Raw genomic sequence first — 22,472 nt, 5'->3', positions numbered from 1 at the left:
TTCTCAGTGGCGTGGCTGCAACAGGAGCGGGGAAGGATCAGAGCGAAAACTTTTCAGCACTGAGCACGAGCACACTGCACTGTCACATTAAACCATGGTTTGTTTTTAACTATGGCTTAATGTGATGTGGGAACTGGATCAGAAGGATCAAACGCCTGCTTTATTAAAGCGTTTGCATCTTACAAGCAAAGCTGGTGGCTTCTGTCTCGGTCTACAACCCGAAAAGCTAAAGGCCTTTGCTTAGAAATCACACGCCTTAGCAGGTATGAGAATTTCAAATGTAGCCTACGCTGCAGAATATAAAAAATGTTTGTGAGCAAACAGTGTACTTGCCTGTTCAGGAAGGGATCCGAACCATTATTTGTAATAGACCTCATGTCTTGTGTCATGTTAGGAGGTGTGCTCACAGCAGTCTGAACTGGAGCCATGTTCTCAGACTCCATGGGAAGTTGTCTGTACAAATCAGCTTCCTAAAGTAGAAAATGAATACATAACTGTCAGTGCTGGGGCCGGGGGGAGGGGGGCGCCGCCGCTGGAAAACAGGTTTCTAGAGGTACAAGTCCCACATATGCACTAACCATCCCTATTTACCAGGGATGGTGCCTATTTCCTGCAGCCTGGTCTGGTTTGCTTTGGGCAGGTATTTTGTGCATGTCTTTTAAAAAATAAAAATAAAAAACTGCTGGCAGACACACATGTGCCGTAGAATTCTGTAGGGTTTGGCTTGCCCCACATCTCTAACCTCTAGATCAGGGATCCCCAAACTTTGGCCCTCCAGTTGTTTTGGACTACAGTTCTCATCTTCCCTGACCACTGGTCCTGTTAGCTGGGGATCATGGGAGTTGTAGGCCAAAACATCTGGAGGGCCGCAGTTTGGGGATGCCTGCTCTAGATGATAAAATGTCTAAGTAAGGAACCAAGGCACCTTAGCTCTAGCACAGGTGGTCACAAACTTCTTTCAGGTGTTCAGCAGCATTGTCTGCAAAAGCACCATTTAAAATCATACAGGATGTGACACTGCACCTTGCAATTGCTACAACAGGCAAAAGAAAAAAAAATCAATAGAAATGTTCCAAGTGATCCGTGGGGACAGGGGGAGTTTGGGAACTACCGCTCAAGTGTACAAGGCATACACATGCAGACACAAAACTGCCATGACTTACTAACGGCCTACAGATCACGAATGTTACAAGGTGTTGCAAATATTTTAAGCGGCGATCCTAACTGAATTTAATGGGCCCACTGAATCCAATGGGCCTTACTCCCAGGTAAACTGTGTTTAATGTTGCATTTTAAATTGTTGTGACCTGCCCTGGGGCGGTATGGCAAAAGGCGGGTAATAAATCAAATTAATAACAACAAACAAACATGCAACAACAAAATGAGGTTAGGATTGCTGGAATCTGATCTGCCCAGTTTCTTTTTCCAAACCCTGCCCCCTTTTGCTGGAAACAAATACCCTAGCATGTGTGCATCATTTGATTCAATACATGGATCAATTTAGAAGTTTGCCGCTCATACCCAGGAACTAGCAAGTGGGTGCAATTTGTGCCAGGATGACCTACAGTTAATGTGCAGCAGCACACCTTGTTATCTTGCCTTTATTCAGAATATAATAACTAACTAAAGAGGAAGTAAGGATGCAAAACTTCTATACAGGAAGTACATGAGAGAATGCCAGGAATGTCTGTGTTGTGGTTTTGTTTTTGTTTTTTTGTAGTCTGACAGTGACACCAAGTGGGGGGAAAGATGATGACACAGGGTGTGTTCCCATTTGTACTTTTATTCCCTAAGGAAAATACAAAAGGAACTTCTGTTAATAGAAAGTGCAGAGAATCCCTATTTCTCTTGAGAGTCGCCTACAAAACTGATTGCATACTGATCCAACTACAGATTGCAGCAAAAAAAATGAAAAGTGAAGAAATATAGCACATTGCAATTGCACGTGGGCATAATCCACTGGGAATTTCTCCTGCATAAACTCACAGGGCAACAATTCCCAGAGTTACCTGAGAATGTATGGTGGGAATGTGGGCAATTGAATCTTTGTTATTGCTTCGCTCCATATATAATCTTATGCTTGCACCCGTTGACTAACAGCAGCAACAGTCATGAAATAACACAAAACCAGCCATTGGGCGGGGGAATTGCATGTGTCTCTGTACCATTCCATTCAAGCTCTTTGCCACTTCAGGACAAGGTAAGTATCAAACAATTAAAAGCTGCTTCCCCCTTCTTTTCTCCCAGCACAAAGGAATATCAGACGGCTCACATTTGCTCAAACCTGCTGTGTGTACTACACCTAATGTATCACAGTATGTATATGAAATATAGTATTGCTGGCTATTTCCTGTCATCCAGCCGAGCAGATTTAATTACTTGTCACTCTGGAAATCTAATGACGCTGCTTTTGGAATGGAAATGGGAACCAAACCTAGTTTGGGATGCTGACACGGTACATCTGGCACCCTCCTCTCGGATTGCTAAATTCAAACAACTGTGCCTTTTAGACTTCAGAGAAACCTGTCGTTTTCATGGTTTCACCAAAATCACTTAATGTATGTCAATAAGTGCTTGTGTTTTAATCGAAGGGGGCTGGGCAATATATCGTCCAAATCAGTTGGAAGTCCATATCATGATATCGGTTTCATATTTTTTGACCTGGCAATATATTGCGAATCATGGTGGGTGATATGCAAAAATTGCAATGTGGGAAAAACCACGAAGCCAGCCAATGCTTCTCTCAATTCTTGCAGCCTGTTAACTCTACCAGCTCAGCTCTCCCCTGCCTCCTTGCAGTGGGCGGCAAATCACAAGAGCAGGGACTGGCAAAAATCACGATACGGGGGAAAACTGTGAAGCCAGCCAATGCCTCCCCCCCCCCAACACACACATTGACTTTCCCTCCCTTTGCTCTTCTCAGGAGCTCTTAGGGGAAGCTGTGGTCTAGGATCTATGAGTAGCGCTGTTGCCTCCATTGCGCAGATTTGCAAAATTGGAGAACACACAAATAATTTGCAACTGAACATGTGGAATGTGGTGTAGGGCTGGGTTACTCGCTTGTATCGCTGACAAGGCTAGCCTACTGCCTGGGGCTGCTTCACACAATGATGTTCAAAGGCTGCCATCTAAATTTCAGCTGGCAGACTTCCTTATTACGTGCTCCCCATTTAAAGTAAGGGTGGGGAAACCTTTTTTCCCTGCCAGGGGCGGCATTCTCTCAGGCGGTGAAGTTTCGGAGGGTGGGCCCATGTCAGAGATGGGTGGGGCTAAAGGAGAAAATAGGGCAGGGCACCCCTTCTCTCTCTCTCTCTGCCAACCATTCTCCCCTCCTCAACCCCCCACATGGAATTAGGTCATCGGCCTCAGGTACCTTCTGTAATACAAGCAGTGGAAGCTTTGTGGCACTCCTGAATTAGGCCGAAAGCCTTGCCTATAGTAGCATCCTTGAATCTTCTGCCTCCAGGTGTTGTTGGACTACCTTTCGTCATCCGTTGGCTACGCTGGATGGTGCTGGTGGGGGTCTGAGTCCAGCAACATCTGGGGAGCCAACGTCGAAGAACTCTGGCCACAGGGCGACTTTTGTCATTCCAGAGGTTGCTGGACTACAACTCCCATCAGCCCTTGCAAGCATGGCTGGTCAGCAAAAACATCTAAACAGCAAAAGGTACCCCGCCCTGGCTTAGAGCGTGGGATATCTTTTCTGTCTGGCCTTCAATCCAGATTTGAAGCCTAAAGACAAAGCCTACAATTTTGGAGGAGGGGAGGGACACTAATTTGCATGTTTAAATCACATATTTAAATCACATGGAAGTTCCTGGGTCCATGGGTAAAAAGGTAAAGGGACCCCTGACCATTAGGTCCAGTCGTGACCAACTCTGGGATTGCAGCGCTCATCTCGCGTTATTGGCCGAGGGAGCTGGCGTACAGCTTCCAGGTCATGTGGCCAGCATGACAAAGCCGCTTCTGGCAAACCAGAGCAGCACACGGAAACGCCGTTTACCTTCCCGTTGTAGCGGTACCTATTTATCTACTTGTACTTTGCTGTGCTTTTGAACTGCTAGGTTGGTAGGAGCTGGGACCAAGCAACGGGAGCTCACCCCGTCGCAGGGATTCGAACCGCCGACCTTCTGATCGGCAAGCCCTAGGCTCAGTGGTTTAACCCACAGCGCCACCCGCATCCCAATTGGGTCCAATTAGGGATTGTGGGAGTTGTAGTCCAAAGCATCTTGTTGGGGGAAGGGTGAATTAGCGTGTTAGACTAGGATTCAAGTGACCAGGCTTCGAAATTCCCACTCAGAGTGGCTTTCGTTAAGGGTGCAGAGGGCTGTTAGGCAACCCCTGGATTATTTGGGGGAAGTTGTGGTAGTATGATGCTGCTTGAAATGTAAGGCCTCACTCTGCCTCGTGGTAGGGCTAGTCAACATCAGAGTTTACAGCATGTATGGGAAAACCTCAAGCCTCTATGAGTGTTTCTCTGCCTGTGTGGACTGTACATCTGAAATCTGATTCAGGAGAAAGAGAGATTGAGAGAGAGAGAGAGAGAGAGAGAGAATAAACTAGCCTACTGTACAGAAGGTAGAACTCAAGTTCATTCCTCTACCCACTTTTGCACTGCAGGAATGTGTCCCACCTCCTATTCTGGAAGGGAATGTGTCCCTCATGTGAAAAGCCTTCTTCACCCCTGCTTTGCAGCAAAAGAAGACTTTAATGAGGGGTGTTTTGGGTCTGCTACGGCAGTGCCAAATGGATGACAGGTCTGTGAGCACACAGAACCAGACATGACACTTCTGGGAGAGCAGCAAGTCACCTGGCAAAAGGAGTCCCTCCTGCAGGCCAATCATGACATGCTCAATTATTGACACCTTCTTTTCTTTCTTTCTTTCTTTCTTTCTTTCTTTCTTTCTTTCTTTCTTTCTTTCTTTCTTTCTTTCTTTCTTTTTTTAAAAAATGACCTTTGGCAGCCGTTGCAGTCTGTTCTCTTTGGTGGTGGTGCCGTGAGTACAACCATCTTCCAGAAAGCAAAGGGGAGAGGAGTCAGGAAAAACCCAAAAAGGGGAGATCAAGGCAGCTGTGTGATGTTGCTGCAGCATTCAAATGCCTCCCAATGTAGCAGCAGGTGGAGACCAGTTTCTGTAGAGGCTGCCAAAACATTGTAAACGCTTCAAAGGGGCTGCAGCATGCTCTAGTGTTCACTGTCTTTACACACACACACACATACACTTGATGTAACCCTTTCTTTAAACACACACACAGAGAGAAGGAACAGGTGCCTTATGCTGAGTTAGACCACTGGACCATCTAGTTTAGTACTGTCTACACTGACTGGCAGCAGTTCTCCAAGTTTTCAGGCAGGTTTTCTCTCCCAACCCTGTCTGGAGATGCCAGGGATTGAATCTGAGACCTTCTGCTTGCAAGACAAGATGCTCTACCCCTCAGCTACAGCCCTTCCATGGCATAATTTACTCCGTGCAAAATGATTCTGAAAATCTCCATCCACATTTCCTGGAACCTTTCCTTGCAGAAATAGCTGCAGATGCGCCAGCCGCTGAATTGCCCCTTTGAGAATGCGGGAAGGGTCTGGTTTCATGCTGCTCCTCACTGTACTTCCGCCCCACCCGGTCCTCTGATGGAGGGCAACAACAAAAAACATCCAGCTCACCAAACCTCTTTAGCTGACAGGGTTTCCCGGACTTGTTTTTGGACTACAACTCCCATCACCCTTAGCTAGCAGGACCAATGGTCAGGGATGATGGGAATTGTAGTCCAAAAAACTACCGGAGACCCAAGTTTGGGAAATGCTACTTGAACACATAAGAAAAGCCTGAGAGGTCAGGTCAGCGGGCCACCTAGTCCCACAGTGGCCAACCAAATGCCTATGGCAATCCTGCAAACAAGACCTGAGCACAGCAGTGCCCTACCAACTTGTTACTCCCAGCAGCGGGCGTTTCCAGGCATACTGTCTCCGACAGGGGAGGTAGACCATAGCCACTGTGGCTAACAGACATCCCCTATCATCTGTGAATTTGTGCAATCCTCTTTTAAAGCCATCCAAGTTGGAGGCTGTCACTGCTCTTTGGTGGAAACAAATTCCATAGTTTAACAATTAGTGATTAGTGATCAAACATTGTCCCAACCTTCTAAAACTGAAGCGGGATATGGGGAAGGAGAAACCCCATCAGCTAAGCAGACAGCTCCGGAGAGCCGCTGGGCGTATCTCTCCAAGCAGGGCAGCTGCGGAGTCGGAAATTTCTGCAGAGCAAGCCTGCTGTAAAATAGCCAGGCAACAGCAGCTGCTGTCAAGTTGGGGACTCGGTACTGGAGGAGAAATAATTCCACTCCCTTTCACCCAAACCCTTTTCACCTCATTTCAGTCGCCTAGCAGCCAGCACCCCCCAAAAAACACACACATCATTTTTCCTCCCCTTAAATGGGTTGCATAATTCTACGATTCTATGACAAGAAAAGTCAACAGTAAAGGATTCAGGCAGCTGGGTGGGGTCTGCTACCTTGAGTCGACCATCAGTACCGCCCAGACTGCAGACAGGAAGTTCATAAAGGTTCCTGCTGATTAAAGGCTGCGGGCCAAGGATTGCACCACAATTTCTTTTTTTAAAGCTGCTGGCGGGGGCAAAAAAAAAAAATCTGCTCCTCGTTAAAATTAGCACGCACAACTGCGACACGGCGGAGCTCGTAAGGTTCGAACAGATCCGTCCTCCCAAGACCAAGTGACATGCCTTGCACTGCTCGGCTAAGGATTTTTCAGGGTGCGAAAGCGGGGCCTCCACCCAACAAGCGACTGAACGCGGCACAGACCAGGGAGTGCGAAAGAAACACAATGCTGGGTTACTGGAAGCAGTCTTGCCGAGCCAATAATCTAAGCCTTCCGAAGTCACATCCGTGCCATGCATTTAAAGCACACAGCTTCCCCCCAAGCATCCTGGGAACTGTAGCTTGTTCAGTGCACCGGAAACTGTGACTCTGGGAGGCATAAATAACAATTCCCAGTGTTCTCTGGGGCAAGACGTATGCTCCTTAAACCATGGTTACAGCCACCAGAACGGAATGCCTACTTGCCATTTTGGGGCCAGATGGCTCCAGAGTTGTATTTTTTAAAACAGTCGTACCTTGGAACTCGAATGCCTTGCAAGACGAGCAAGACGGAACAATCTCTTCCGAATGCCGCAAACCTGGAAGTGATTGTTCCGGTTTGCAAATGTTCTTTGGAACCTGAACGTCCATTTCTACTTTCGTGGCTTCCAATTGGCTGCAGGAGCTTCCTGCAGCCAAATGGAAGCTGCGCCTTGGTTCCCGAACGTTTTGGAAGTCAAACAGACTCCCGGAACAGATTCCGTTCGACTTCCAAGGTACGACTGTAAGACCTTTTGGTTCCTGAAATTCATTCTGATTGTGCAGATAAAATATAATGGATAGAATTCTACCGGATGGGGTATCAACGTGTGAAAACAGTCCAGATCCAAGGATCCGCAGGCATGCACCTCCAGATGGCAGAGACGTCAGGCGCCATCCTGGTGCCCAGGCATCTTCACTTGGTCACAAGTGGCCAGAAGCCAGGTGCAAAATGCGACTGGCGCCAGGAGAATTTCAAACACTGATATGAAGGGTACCCAGTCGGAGACTATGCCCTGCATTCTTTTTGCCATCTTGTGCATCATTTTATAAACAAAGAAGACGTTTATATCAAAATGTAAGAGAGGCTCAGTGCAAACTGATCAGGGGCACTTAACTTCTCAGCAACAACAAAAAGACTGAGAAAGCCGCTCCATTGGGGTAACTGCCTACAGAAGAACGTAACGCTGCCAGCTTGCATTCATGTCAATGAAGATAAAACGGAATCCATTTTTATATTTAATTTTACTATTATTGGCCTTTGAATGGGCACAGCTTTCCGATGAGGGAGATTTGACATAAACAGCTACATATATCTTTGGCTAGTTATTTTAAAAGCAAAAAAGATGGGGCTGTGCAGGGGAGGGGGGCAGGGGATTTTGCAGCCCACACTTTGATATGCCCTGATAGGGTCAGTGACATCCTTGGTACAACCCGCCAGAAGCGACATGCCAACTGGTGTCGCTGCACAAATAGAAACCGTACCTCTGTTTGCTGCCAAGAAATGCGATACCGCCTTACTAAATACAGTATAAACAAATGTTGCCCTGGAATAGCCAAAGGGGGTTAAGGCAGAAATCCCAAAGGCAAAAGGACACTGTAGGCAGGAGAATTCCAGTCCCACCCCCATTCTAGATCTTTTGCATCCCTGTCCTAGGCATATTTACCCAGAAATAAACCCTGTTGAGTTCATTAGGATGAGCTCCTAAGAAAATGAGCACAGAATAGCAGCCTAAGCTGTTGGTTTTTTTTAAAAAAAGTGTAGACAGATCTGGTGTGATGTGTTTGCAACTTTGCTTAACTGCGTATGCTATTAGGGCAGGGAGCAATGTGGTTTTTCAATTTTTTAAAAATAAAATGAATCGTAAAAAAATTTCCAGAATGTTTTGCCTATGTAAATTAGGATAATTTGGCTTGGCCCTCCAGATGTTACTGAACTGCAACTGTAATCATCGTTGGGCATTGGACATGCTAGCTGGGGCTGTTGGAAGCTGTAGTTCTTCACCCTTCCCCTAGAGAGCGATCTAAATTCTTATGTTTATTATTTTGCTTGTATTTAGTAAGCAAAGCTAAAAACTTAGAAACTGCCAAGCTTATCTAATACGGTGTATTTACAGTTGGCATCCGTTCATTCTTACGAATGGACCTACACAACTGCAGGAATATAAAGCACTGAAAAACGTACGCAGAAAACTTTCACTGAATGCCGAAATTGCCTTCATAAAACTGGACTATATTTAATTCCTACCCATATTGCTCCTTGGAGTAAGCGGTTAATTGTGTTATCTAGGGAAACTGATTAATATTTGGGGCAAAACACAGTATCTTCTAAAGGGAGATACTCCCCAGTTTGTGAAAAGCATTATTTGCAATGGTTCCGAATGCTTTCTTCCTTTGATTGTGTATTTTGTGTTTTTACGTTGTGATTTTATCTTGTGAACCGCCCTGAGACCTGTGGGTATAGGGCTATATACAAGTTTAGTTGTTAATAATAATAATAATAATAATAATAATAATAATAATAATAATAATAATAATTCCTTAAAGCCATGTAAAGGAAGCACCAGATGTGAGGCATTATAAAAGCCAAATCTTATATCATAAGTGAAGTCCAAAATTGTGCAACACGTACAATATCTGTAAATGCAAAATGACATCAGTTTCACAGCTGGCTGCAAACTGCTGAAACAGACTTAAGAACAAGCCCTTGGGAGTATTTGTAGCCTTTGTCCTAGGGAGGCTCTCCATGTGATGGTCATGTGGGCACTAGCCACCAATAGGAGCAAAGCACATGGGAATATTAGTGCCCCATATACATCCTACCCCCTCCCTTCCTCTGAGTCTGTTATACGCCATTTGGAGAAGCTAGGAACAAGTCTGCGTGCTCCCTCACTGTGTGAGGGAGTGAACACCCAAACCAGGACACTCCATGGTTATTTGAACGCAAGCGTTCACCCAACTCTGCAGAATTCAGACCTCTTTAATCTTCCGAAGATCCAACAGCACTAATGGGGTGTGCCTAAAAACATAGCAATACCTGACGCATGAGTTCCTCCTGGCGCATGCGAATCCTCTCTCGTTCCATCTGGATCCTCTGAAGCCTCAGCTTCTGTTGCTGCTGCTGCTGGGAAGTCAAGGCATTTGGCATGTTCAATAAGGCGGCTTGAGGGTTCGGGGTAGGGTGGTTCTGCTGGGATATAGTTGTACTGGGTGTCATTTGCGGCTGGTGCTGGTGATTCATTACTAAGGAGAAAACACAGTTCAGAAAATTATTTGTATATTATTATTATTAGCACCTGTCCTTCAACAGAATATTAATTACAGCTTTAAAAACAGTCCAAAATAAATTACAGGCCAAGGCAAAAGAGGTATGTCTTCAGCATACAACCCCCTTCTAATCTAGGCTTTTAAACACCAGGGTTAACACTTTGAATTTGGCCCAGAAACGCGCTGGAAAGCAATGCAGCTGTTTTAAAATCTGCAGCTTTGGAACCACACTGACAGGTCCTTACTACTGTATGAGTGACACTTCCCCGTGCATTGTTCTGAATGTAGGAACAGAAGAGTGGTCTCCTGGATCAGGCCAATAGCCCATCTAGCCCAGTATCCTGTCCTCACCCAGATGCCAGTGGGTTGGCAAGCAGGACCCGACCTCAAGAGCGCTGTTCCCCTCCTGTGGTTTCGAAAAACTGGTGTTCGGAAGCATCACTGCATCCGACAGTGGAGGCAGAGCAAGTAGCCACCGATAGCTTTTTCCTCCATGAATTTGTCCTTTAAAGCCCTCCAAGTTGGTGAGACCATCACTGCCTCCTGTGAGAGCGAGTTTCATGGTTTAACTTGGTGGATCAGTGCCAGTGGATTTGCCCCGAGCTATCCCTTTGGATTCATAACTGAACTGCGACTTCAAACCACGTTGAAAGTCAACGCTTTGTGAAAGCCGTATTAAAAGTCATTGACAAGTTTTCAGCAGGGTGTTACAGTCACCACAAACTTAAGTGACTTGGTCTTTTGACTGAAAGTCACCCAAAGTGGTTAATTTAATCTGACGAACAATGTCCAAGTCAAAAAACCACAATGTCCAAGAACTCCTAATTTAATAGTTTAATAAAAAAACTGAGCATATTTGCTCTCAGAGCTCAGGAATGCCCCTCTTTCTAAGGTCCTCCATGCTCCCCTTTCATGCTCAGCTGCCTCTTAGATCCAACCGTGACATAAGAACAACAGTCTTGCAGGTAGGGGTGTGTGTCTTCAGCAAAATGCAATCGTAGAATTTCAGAGTTGGAAGGGATCTTGAGGACCATCAAGGCCAGGCATCCCCAAACTGCGGCCCTCCAGATATTTTGGCCTACAACTCCCATGATCCCTAGCTAACAGGACCAGTGGTCAGGGATGATGGGAATTGTAGGCCAAAACATCTGGAGGGCCGAAGTTTGGGGATGCCTGATCTAGGCCAATCCCCTGCAATGCAGGAATATGCAGCTGTCCCATAGGGGGAATCAACCTGCAACCTTGGTGTTATCAGCACCAAGCTCTAGCCAACTGAGCAATCCAGACAACTGAGTTTGTAGACACCTGGCTGATGGGCTTGCTTGGTGGGTGGTAGTGGTAAGCAGAACAGGCAGAAAGAACAGAGGAGGTTTGAGGAGAACAAGCAGAGAATGGAAACATCGACATCCATCCCAGCAGGCAACAGGTAAACTAGGTGTGTTGGAGAAAGCTAGACATCTTTTCAATGCTTCTGTTTAATCTCTCTTCTCTTACAGTTGACATATCAAAGCGGGTAAAACAATAATAAACTCAGAGGGAGGAAGTGGCTCGGAATCCATAGGGCTTTCACAAATAACAAAAGAAGAAAAGGAAGCAAAGCAAAAAAAAAAGGAAAATCCACACAAGCTCTGTGGCAGACTCTTGCCAACTTTCCCCCGAGAAACTTGTCTATACCATCTGAACAAAGAGTGCCTTCCCCTCCAAATAGCCTCTAGAAGGTTTACTTTGGGTTGCAGTCGGTGAAAATCTGCCCATCTGCGATTACAGCATGCAAACTGCATGAATAGCAAAATGGTGCGTTTGACAAACTGCTGGTATGTCATACCGATTCCTTTTCGGGAATGTCAGCAATTCCTTAGGTATCCTACTATTCCCCACCCACTCATGTTAAAAGGTAAGTTTAGGCTGGTCAATTTCCAGAGCCATCAAAGACATCAGTTATAACAGCTGCAGATCCCTCTCTACGTGCCTACTATGAATGATTCGGCATGGTTTTAAAATTTAGCATAAAGTGTGGGATATTTGGCTGGTTTCAGTAACAGAACTGTGGGACGTGAGAGTGGTCTGAAATCACCCACTGCAATTCAATTTCTTATTCAATTCAATTCAATCAGACCATCTGATATGAGCCACCCTGATCACCTTCGGAGGACAGATGAGATGCAAACATTACCCCTCGAAAGCAACCATTTGTGAGTTACCTTACCACTGGGTATCCTATTTTTGTAGCCGCTCAGACATTGCCACAGGAGCAATTGGCTGAAGCAATGCTGCTAATAATGAACAGCAGTCCTAGAGTGTTCCCTCTGATAATCATTCCACCTGGAAGGAGCAGAGAGCAGTTGAGGCCTTCATGCAATGAGAACAGTCTTACAACAAGGGACGGTCTTTTGGGGCCACATTTCTGCACAACCCACAGATGTGTGCCTTATTATGAAACGGCCCAGATACACTCTGTGTGATACCATATGTGTACTGCAGGGATATCCAACATGGTGCTCTCCAGATGTTGAACCACAACTCCCATGAGCCACAGCTGGCATGGCAAATGGTTGATAGATGATGGAGGGCATCACGCCGGCTGGCTAACAATGTCCTCCCCTTGCCTTTCTGCTGGCTATGAGGTGGAAATCATCCTCAGGGCAGGACCCACCATTCATACTGCGGGAAGAAGTCTGGTGCATTCAGCAAATCTGCCCACTTTTTTGCCCTTGTTTCTTGCTGGCTATGAAGCAGCACAGGTGGCTTTTGAACCCAATTTGAGACTTACAGGGGCACAAAAGCCCCATGAGTTTAAAGTGTATTTTAAGAACGTAAGGAGATCCTGCAGGATCAGGCCAGTCACAGTGGCCCATCTTGTCCAGCATCCTGTTCTCACAGTGGCCAACCAGGTGCCAGTTGGAAACCAGCAAGCAGGACCCAAGCACAAGAGCACCTTCCTTCCTGTGACTTCCAGCAACTGGTTTTCAGAAGCATTTTAACTGCCTCTGACCTTCCTGGCCCCCTGACTCATGAGCAAGTAAAAGAAACAGGGAAGTGATCTCATTTGGCACCAGCTGGAAAGCGACCTCACTTGGGCCACTTCCAGATAAGCTATTAATTTAGCATTCGTTCTGACTTGCTTACACAAAGCTTGTGGGGAAGTTAGACAACATTGGCTATTTATCAGGCATTCGTTCCCATTGATCCGCAGGGAACGAATTGTACAATGTACGGACCCTTTCCAGTGTGCTTTCTCATCACCTTCCTTATTGCAAAAAGTCCAGCTTTAGGATTCAAACCCTACTTGGACAATGGAGGAGGGAAAAGTAAGCTGAACCTCAGCACGACAGCATTCTCCCCATCTGCGGTTCCCAGCAACTGGCATTCAGTAAGGGCACACAAATGAGATCACAAGGCTACAACCACCTTCACACGTGACAACCTTGACCTCTCTAAGTCCCAGGATTAACGTGTGATTTGTGACCATATGTGTTTTCGTTTTGCACTGTAAACCGAAGCAAGATTATTTCTCTTCAGTCCACTGGGAAACTCAACCACGCTTACTTTCCAACTAGGCCTCGCACAGGCCCTTGCTATATTCTTCGTTAAGTTTAATGTACAAATTTACCCCAGAGCAGGGTTAACAACCATTAGCAAGAATGGTCCTTTGGCAGCAGAATGGGCGATTTATTTGCTGGATATACACGAAGCAGAGGCTACAGGCGGAGGAGACACCCATCACAGGTGTAAAACGTCAATGACGCATTTGTTAAAATGGCTGGCGCAGTTTTTATTCTTTTGGCCTCGGCAGATTCTAACTACAGTTGTGGGTTAGCCCCCATAGAAAAGGTACTCCACCCCACCCCCAGAATAGTTCATTACGAACTGGCCAGCGCCAAGTGTCATGCAGAGCTGTCTGATGAAAAACACATGTCTGCAGAAGCAAAACTCAGCCACATTACACTTTTGACTTAGTCACGACATTGTGAAGGGGGGAGAGCCTCTCTCTCTCTCTCTCTCCTCTTTCCAACAAAGAACTGCCTGTTTCGTTTACTTCCCAGAAACAGCATTAGCCTTCTAACAAGGTCAGCAAAAATACTGCTTTTCAGTTTGGAGCATGCCATGGTCCAAAAATCTGTAAAGTATTAAATAAAAACACACTACACTGTCCTACGTGCACAGAGAACCTTCTCTTTGGGAGTTCTGGGTGGAGAATAACCATGTAGAAAACTCCCATCCATTAGGAGCAGATACCTAGAGAGGTGTAGGGCAGCAAACACTCAGCATCCATTTCCTATCCTCATTGGTTTCTTGTTAAAACGATGCAGGTGCAATGCCACTCATTGGGATTAATGGCAAAACAGTTTTAACCAGGTGGTTTTTATAGACTGTGGCCATATTACCTTTCTTGGGTGGTCAGCAGGCCACATCAAGGACTAGGTGGGTCCAATCAGTGTACAAGTGTGCACCTTGGAGTTGCCCTGCTTCCTGCATATAGCCAACTGTGGTCTGACAGCAAAATCCTACACATGTTTACTCAGATGTAACTTCCAGGGTCTTCAATCAGGCTTATAACAAGCATAGCTTTTTTAGGATTGTGGTCTTCATTGCACAGGTGGAGCTGTGGGATGTGTGAGGGGGGTAGAGATTAAGACACTGGCGTACAGTTTTATGAATGGTATTTTTGCACTCTTAAAAGTTTTCTCTGGATTGGACTTTGCAAACCCTATATAAGAGTCTGCATTGTGAGACAAGGCGACCTAGATTCTGTGCCAAACAAAGCTAAATTTTGGAGCATGTGCATCTTTTGGAAATCTAGATAATTCTGCTCATACTGCACAACTTATTTTGCTTCCACTAGCCATGGTGAAGGTGTGTGTGGGGGGGGGGAGCCATAGCATAGAGGGTGTTGGAGCCCCACTAAAAAAACCTCAGTCCATTTCCCACCCTGGCTTCTAAATTTTCACCAGGCATTGGCCACATGCTGTCACGCCTCTCTTTTCAGCCTTGTGGATTAACAGCCTGCTTTTAATATGCATGTATTTCTAAAACCAAGGACGCAGGTGGCGCTGTGGGTTAAACCACAGAGCCTAGGACTTGCTGATCAGAAGGTTGGCGGTTCAAATCCCTGTGATGGGGTGAACTCCCATTGCTCGGTCCCTGCTCCTGCCAACCTAGCAGTTCGAAAGCACATCAAAGTGCAAGTAGATAAATAGGTACCTGTAAGGGGTGGAAAGTACAGAGAACCGCCCCCTTGCATCAGAAGTAGCTCCTCCCCAAGTAGCGAGGGAAGCGAGGGCTCGGAGGAAGTTAGTGAGGGAATGGAGAGAGAGGGCCAGGGCTCCAGCAGCATGAGAGAGCCCCGGTCACACAGGAGTGAGGCAAAGGAGGGGGAGAAGGGAGAAAGCGAAAGCCTGGAGCATAGACCCCTTCCTCCGGTTCCGGAATTACGCAGAAGAAAGGGAGGGAGGAGATTCACTGTCCCGAGACTACTATGTTGGAGAAGGTCACGTGGGGGGGGGGCAGTGCCGGATTCTGCATCGGACTGAGCAGACATGTTGTACATACCCAGCTCACTGTAAATAGCCTGCACTAAATAAAAACTGCTGAAAGACAAGCATGCGGAGCGTCGTTACTCTAGAGTAGTCACCAGAACCTCTGACAGTACCGCTCCAAGCGGAAAGATAAACGGTGTTTCCGTGCACTGCTCTGGTTCGCCAGAAGCGGCTTTGTCATGCTGGCCACATGACCCGGAAGCGAGATGAGCTCCGCAACCCCAGAGTCGGTCATGACTGGACCTAATGGTCAGGGGTCCCTTTACCTTTATTCCTAAAACCAAGGTGCTCAGGATGCCAAATAGCTTGAGGTCCAGCTGCAGAGTCACAGAATGCACAGAACCCTTCCAAGAGAAAACATGATTCCCCACATCAAGGTACATGCAGCATACATAGCTTCAAATGACTCTGGGTTTTGTATGCCCAGAAATGGAAAGAAGAAACAGTTCCAACTAAGGGAGACTGACAATAAAAACTGATGGTATACGCAGAAATGTCATATGCAGAAGATTAAGAAACCAAGAAGAGAGATGTTTTAATATAGAATGGGGAAAATTTATTGATTATCTGAAAAATTACTGTAAACAACTTAAATCACTAGCAGGACTGATATAAAAACGTGCAGTGAGAATAACTTAAATAGAACATAAAGGATGACTAGTAGATAAGATATGATCTGGATCAGTGGGGAAAGATGTAACAAAAGTAACCACAGAAAGTGGGGGGTCAATGATTGGATATTTCAATTAGATCTGCTAACTCAGATGTGTGATTATATTGTAAAATGTGAAAATGAAAAATAAAACATTTTTGAAAAGGAAAAGCTTTTCTACAAAATGGGGCAGAGGTTGATTCAGGTGCCTCAGAAATTATACACCCATCACCTGAAAACTATATTATTCATCACAATCCCCATCTGGTACCTGCCAGTTCATTTCAGGATCTGCAGTGATCAAACACAGCTTGAAACCGGAAGAGCTTTCACAGCGCAGGTGAAGCAACGACAGAGCTGAGGCTGGGGCATGCTCTCTCAAAATCTCAGGTATGTTGTAGCGAACACCAGCTTCGGCAAAGGGAAGTTCATTCTCCTTATTTCTGGAAGCTCCACATGACTAATGTACCCAAATCTGAACAATCGGCACCTCTGAAGGTCACATCCCATATTATCACAGCAGGATATGGAAAGTGTGGGTCACCCCCTCGTTGTTAACAGAGGTTTGCACTATGCTTTTTATCTGTAGGATTTCCTGGTGACTTGAAGAAAGAGGAAAAAATAAGTCAGAATGGGTGGAAAGTATTGATGGAGCCAAGCCTGAGAAAGCCTGCCCTATCTCCTCCACTCGAGGTGGGCACTTTCAAGGCAGTTTGGAGGGGGAGCAGCAGAGGCTTGTGTTTTCCCTGCCTCTCCTTTTTTTTCCCACCCGCTGTGAAAAATACAGGATAGGAAATTGTAAAGTGTGCCTATGTGTGTATATAAAGGGTGAGTCCTTTAAAAGAGGCCCCGTGGATACCGAGTACACATGTTCCATGGGGCTGCTTTTAAAAGACTCACCCTGTATATCACATCAAACATGCACACACGCACACAAATATATAGCACATATATCTTGCACATGGCACGCAGACACACACACACACACACACACCCTAATGTGAGCATGCTCCCTTCCAGAGAGGAGATGGCAGAAGTAGTGTTCTTCCTCCACTTCTCTTCCTGCTGTGCTGTTGCAAACCTGGTAATGGAGAGACTTCCATTTGTCTGCGTTCAGAAGAATGCTTTTTTTCTTTTCTTTTTTGCAAATTCAGTTCTTATTTATCAGCCAAGAATCGAGCACATCAAATCATAAGCCTAGCTGGGGGGGGGGGGGGGGAGGGAAACCTCATACATGAATAGCAGTGTGGGTGGCCACTTGAAATGCAGTTGCATGAAGGCAGATCTATGTGATGATTGCAGCTCCACGTGCGCCGATTCTCATTAAGCCAATGCAAGCCATTTTTAATGCAGGTTGTGCTAGCAGTTGCTTGAAAACACTGCTGCAGGGAGCTGTCACAGAGAGTGCCCTTTGCATTCCATGGACTTCTGATTCCACTTACCCCACATACCTGTGTGTGCATGATTATGTATATATAGGGCTGCCATATTTGAAAAAAAAAACTGACACAAAATCTTAAATAATAATAATAATAATAATGAGGTTTTGAGCTTCTTCTTCTTCTTCTTCTTCTTCTTCTTCTTCTTCTTCTTCTTCTTCTTCTTCTTCTTCTTCTTCTTCTTCTTCTTCTTCTTCTTCAATGAAATTCACCAAAGCCTACACTTTCTACATGGGCTGCCATACGACCAGATTTTCCCGGCCATTTCAGCGATTTCCACCCAGACGCTGTTTACAAGAGCCAAATACTGGCTATGTCTGGGAAACTCGGAACGTATGCCAACCCTAGGGTATATATCTATCTTTCTCCATTCACAAACAGTTTGGGCTGTATCCGCAGAGTTGTGTCCTTCATGCAAGGACTTCAGCTTGCTCAGTGGAACCTCCTTTCTCTCTCCTTCCTCCACATGCCCCCAGATCTGTTTTGGGAGTTCCCCCAACTCCCTGGAGCAGATTTTGGAGGGTACCACCATAGTGCTAGAAGGTGTCCTTGCACGAATAGGACAACTTCATGGGTTACCACCCTTACTGTGTGTGTGTATACAATCTGCCAACAGAGGGGGACACTTCATGCAACTGATACAGTGAGCTCTAGTCCAGGCATCCCCAAACTTCATCGGCCCTCCAGATGTTTTGGACTACAATTCCCATCTTCCCTGACCACTGGTCCTGTTAGCTAGGGATCATGGGAGTTGTAGGCTAAAACATCTGGAGGGCCGCAGTTTGGGGATGCCTGCTCTAGTCCATGGAAACTTATGCCGCTAGTCCTGAAGATACTATAAGACTTTTCTTTTCTTTTTAAAGGGGAGCTCACCAAGCAGAGCTCTCTCTCCAAGTGGCTGCACTTCAAAGAGCCACTCTGCCGTCATTTGCACATGAGAACCAGGCCAAAAATCCTACTCTGCTGTGCCAAGAAGGCTGACGGAGAAAGAGTGGACGATACATTAGTTCAACACTGCCGGCGGAAGCCAAAGGATAAAATACTTTGGATAAGGAAAGCTGTCCCAGAGAACCGGTGTGGCATGGTTCTCGACTCAACGGCAACTCATTGGGCCTTTTTTCCTTTGACATTTCTTGCATCCAGCTCAAACACCAGACCAGCTTTTCCACTTGCCACCCATCAATCACATCACAACAGCAATTGCAGGGGCCTACAGCCTGTCTGGCAAGACAACAGTGCAGACTGCCAAGTAGGAAGGTCAGATCGGAATTCCTTTTTGAGTGGAAAGGATAGAAAGGGGGAGGGAGCACTTTCTTCTTATTTTCTTGCGAAATTGCCAAGTGGAAGGAAAGGCAAAGTAGCATTAGCGGGAATACTTTGGTGTCAGCAAGGCCTCTAGGAAAAGAAACCAGGAGGTACTCAGTGGCAGAGAATCTGCTCTGCATTTGGAAGGTCTGCCTGGAGGATAGAGAGTAACGGTAAAGGAACCCTAGATGGTTAAGTCCAGTCAAAGGTGACTGTGGGGTGCGGTGCTCATCGCTTTTCAGGCCAAGGGAGCCAGCGTCTGCCCACAGAAAGCTTTCCGGGTCATGTGGCCAGCATGACTACACCGCTACTGGAGCATGGAGGACCATGATGAGTGCCAGTGCACACTGAAACACTGTTTACCTTGCCGCTGCAGCGGTACCTATTTATCTACTTGCACTGGCGTGCTTTCGAACTGCTAGGTTGGCAGAAGCTGGGATAGAACAAACGGGAGCTTGTCACCATCATGCGGATTCGAACTGCCAAGCTTCTGATCAGCAAGCCCAAGAGGCTCAGGGGTTTAGACCACAGCGCCACCCGCATCCCGGAGGATACAGAGGTGCAAGTGGATAGAAACTAGCTTATTGTACAAATTTACACTATTGGCTCCACCCACTTCTACCTCTGGCGCCATCCACCATTGGCACGTGGCCTATGGAAGGCTCTGTCATGGATTGGCTGGAGGCAGAGGAGCAGTGGGAGGCACTCAAGGGAACCCCCAGGGGAAGAAGGCTCAGAGCCAGGGGATTGTTGGTGGGATGACAATGAATGGTCAGAGGGAGAGGAGTTAGCAGACTAGGAGGAAAAGGTGTCAGAAGCTGAAGGCACAAGAGGGTTTGGTGAGCAGGAAGAGGCTGTGGCAGAGACAGTCCAGAATCAGAGGCAGAAGTGGAAGTTGGAGAGAAGAGGGGGGAGGCAAGAGACACAGATAAGGCAGGCTGCTGAAGGAGCCAAGGGGTCTCCCTCTCCTGCTGCAACCAGCTCCCCTCCCACCAGATCTCCTAGAACATGCAGAGAAATGATAGGGCAGGACAGAGATGGGCTGTGTGCAAACACAGTTTGCGACTACGTGTTTGGGAAAGACCCTGGAGAGGAGGAGCCGAGGAGAGAGTGGTGGGAAGGTGGGGACCTTCTGCACTTGCAACTTTTTCATTGGGGCAAGACCTACTGAGAAGAGTTGCTGGGATCACCAGGCCTGTGCTGTTGTGTCTGCACAAGGAGTTATTGCGGACTTCTCAAGTTTATTCTCATTTTCAAAGGAACAGACCATTCCATCATGAAACCATGGAATTTGCTCCCACAGGAAGTAATGAGTGCCGCCATCTTGGATGGCTTCAAAAGAGACTGAGACAAATTAAAGGAGGGTAAGTATCAATGGCTACCAGCCTGTGTTCTCCCTCCACAGTCAAAGGCAGTACAGTGGTGCCTCGCTAGACGAAATTAATTCGTTCCACGGGTCTTTTCTCATAGCGAAAAAATTCGTCTAGCGAATCCCATAGGAATGCAGTGAAAAAATTTTGAATTTTTTTTTGCCCATAGGAACGCATTAATTGAATTTCAATGCATTCCTATGGGAAACCGCGATTCGCTAGACGGATTTTTCGTAAAACGCATTCGTCTAGCGAGGCAAGCTCCGCTCGAAAAATCCTTTCATTAAGCGGAAATTTCGTTAAGCAGGGCATTCGTTAAGCGAGGCACCACTGTATGCCTCTGAATGCCAGTTGCTGGGAATCTCAAGTGGGGTAGAGCGCTGCGATGCCCAGGTCCTGCTTTCCGTCCTTTGCCTGGCGACCGTGAGAACAGGATGCTGGACTAGATGGGCCACTGACCTGATCTGGCAACCTCTTCTGGTGTTCTTATCCCGTTTTTCTCTTTAAGAAGGAATACTTTCACCACACAGGGTCATATATATATATATATATATATATATATATATATATATATATATATATATGACACACATATTCTTGTAGTCTGGGAAACTGTTATTTGCATATAACCATACAGTATTAGGAGAAGGAATCAATCTAGACCCAATGTAAGGCAGTGCCAGTATGAATATGAATTCTAAACTGAATGCACACAGTTAAGAAGATGGTCCTGCCATAAGCACTAGACGTAAATACATCATGAAGAAATACAAGAGATAAAGACACACCGGCAGAGATCTCAGAAATACTGAGCTGGGAATATGAGATCTTTAGCTCATAAATCTACGGCATGAGTCAGAGACTAGAAAGCAATGGGAGAAGCAAAACCAGGCAGAACAACTGTTAATTTCAATCATTTTTTACCTCAAGGCTTATCTACGGTGCTACTACCGTTTAGTTGCATTATTGTCGATAGACCCTCCACAGGTACTTTTGTGTGTTTCCCTGCAAACATAGATCCAGGGGAGATATAAAGCAAAAGCAACACGCCATACAGGAAGAGCCAAACTTTCCATCTCATCATCGGAAGCAGTGCAAGATAAACACACACAGACACACGTGTTTGTAATTGGAAGTGCAGGCCAGGACACAGACCTGGAAAAAAAATTAGGCCCCCACCTTGTTCATGGCACAACTTCAAAAGAATTTTTTAATTCCTCTTGTGCTGAATAACACGAGGGCAACAGACAGAGGTGTAGCCTGCTTTCACTAAAAGGTTTTGAACCAGCTATTGCCAGAAGGGTGGTTTTGACTTCTTATCCAGTTTCCATTCTGCTTGTGTTGTCTGGTGGGATGTTGGCACAAAAGATCTGGCTTCAGGGCTCAAGCAGCATTCCCAAAAATCTGCTTGCTTAAATACCTGACATGAACTCAGCAAAACAGATTTTACAGCACTGGGATATGACCAGGGGAAAATGGTTCTTACTGCCACTGAACTGCAAACACCGGTGCTCTGAAAACCAGAATTTGGAAATTAGGAGACAAAACATAATTCAGCGGTAGAGCACAGGCTCTGGATACACAAGGTCCCAGGCTCAATCCCGGCACCTCCAGCTAAAGCTGGGAGTGTCCCCTATCTGTAGAGCCACCACTACTGAGAGTAGACAAATGGACTAATGGTGTGATTCAGTATAAGGCAGTTTTCAATGTCTGGGAAAGTATGCTGTGTTCCCCCACTGCTAGCATGAATCTCCTCTTCCCTTGTCAGCTTTATCTCTAGCTTAGTAGTCACATTCATGTAGCTATTAACCATGGTTAATGCTAATCAGGTTCCCTCTTAACCAGGTTTTAAAAATCCAGTTCAGATCCTGATTTTACTTTGAATTAGGATTCCCAAAAGAAAAGTGTGCAGTACAATTATATGCATATCTACTCAAAGAAGCTGCAACTGAATTCAACTGGACTTACTCTGGGTAAATGTGAATAGGGCTGTAACTGCTATGAGTAATAAAGAGATGCTGAACTAGATGGGTCATTGGCTAATCCAGTAAGTTCTTCTCACATTCTCAATGAGTACATTGGCCCAGGCTGCAATACAACAGGCAAACCATTCAGGAAGCATTCTATATCAGGCTTTCTGTGCACTTGGAATCGCAGTTTGTAATTGCATTGTCTAACCTGAGTATGCCTGCATGCAACCAACCAGAGTCCTATGTGAATTACAGCCTAGTCTACCCCAATCTCATTTGCTCAGGTGTTGTATTAATACTCA

General features: G+C 46.0%; 1 protein-coding gene across 1 annotated transcript in view; it reads right to left on the bottom strand.

The window, feature by feature from the left end:
* Window positions 1–22,472, bottom strand: part of WWTR1 (WW domain containing transcription regulator 1) — a 92,190-nt gene that overhangs the window by 2,790 nt on the left and 66,928 nt on the right. The window contains exons 3-4 of the mRNA XM_035134023.2: window positions 9,668–9,873; window positions 334–470 (exon numbers count right to left, since the gene is read on the bottom strand). Coding sequence (XP_034989914.1) covers window positions 334–470; window positions 9,668–9,873 — 343 coding nt within the window. The remainder of the gene's footprint in view (window positions 1–333; window positions 471–9,667; window positions 9,874–22,472) is intronic.

The sequence above is a fragment of the Zootoca vivipara genome, chromosome 5 (genome assembly GCF_963506605.1).
Source record: "Zootoca vivipara chromosome 5, rZooViv1.1, whole genome shotgun sequence".
Taxonomy (NCBI): Eukaryota; Metazoa; Chordata; class Lepidosauria; order Squamata; family Lacertidae; genus Zootoca; species Zootoca vivipara.
The sequence above is the reverse complement of the archived record's forward strand: the minus strand, read 5'-3'. Positions and strand labels throughout refer to the sequence as shown.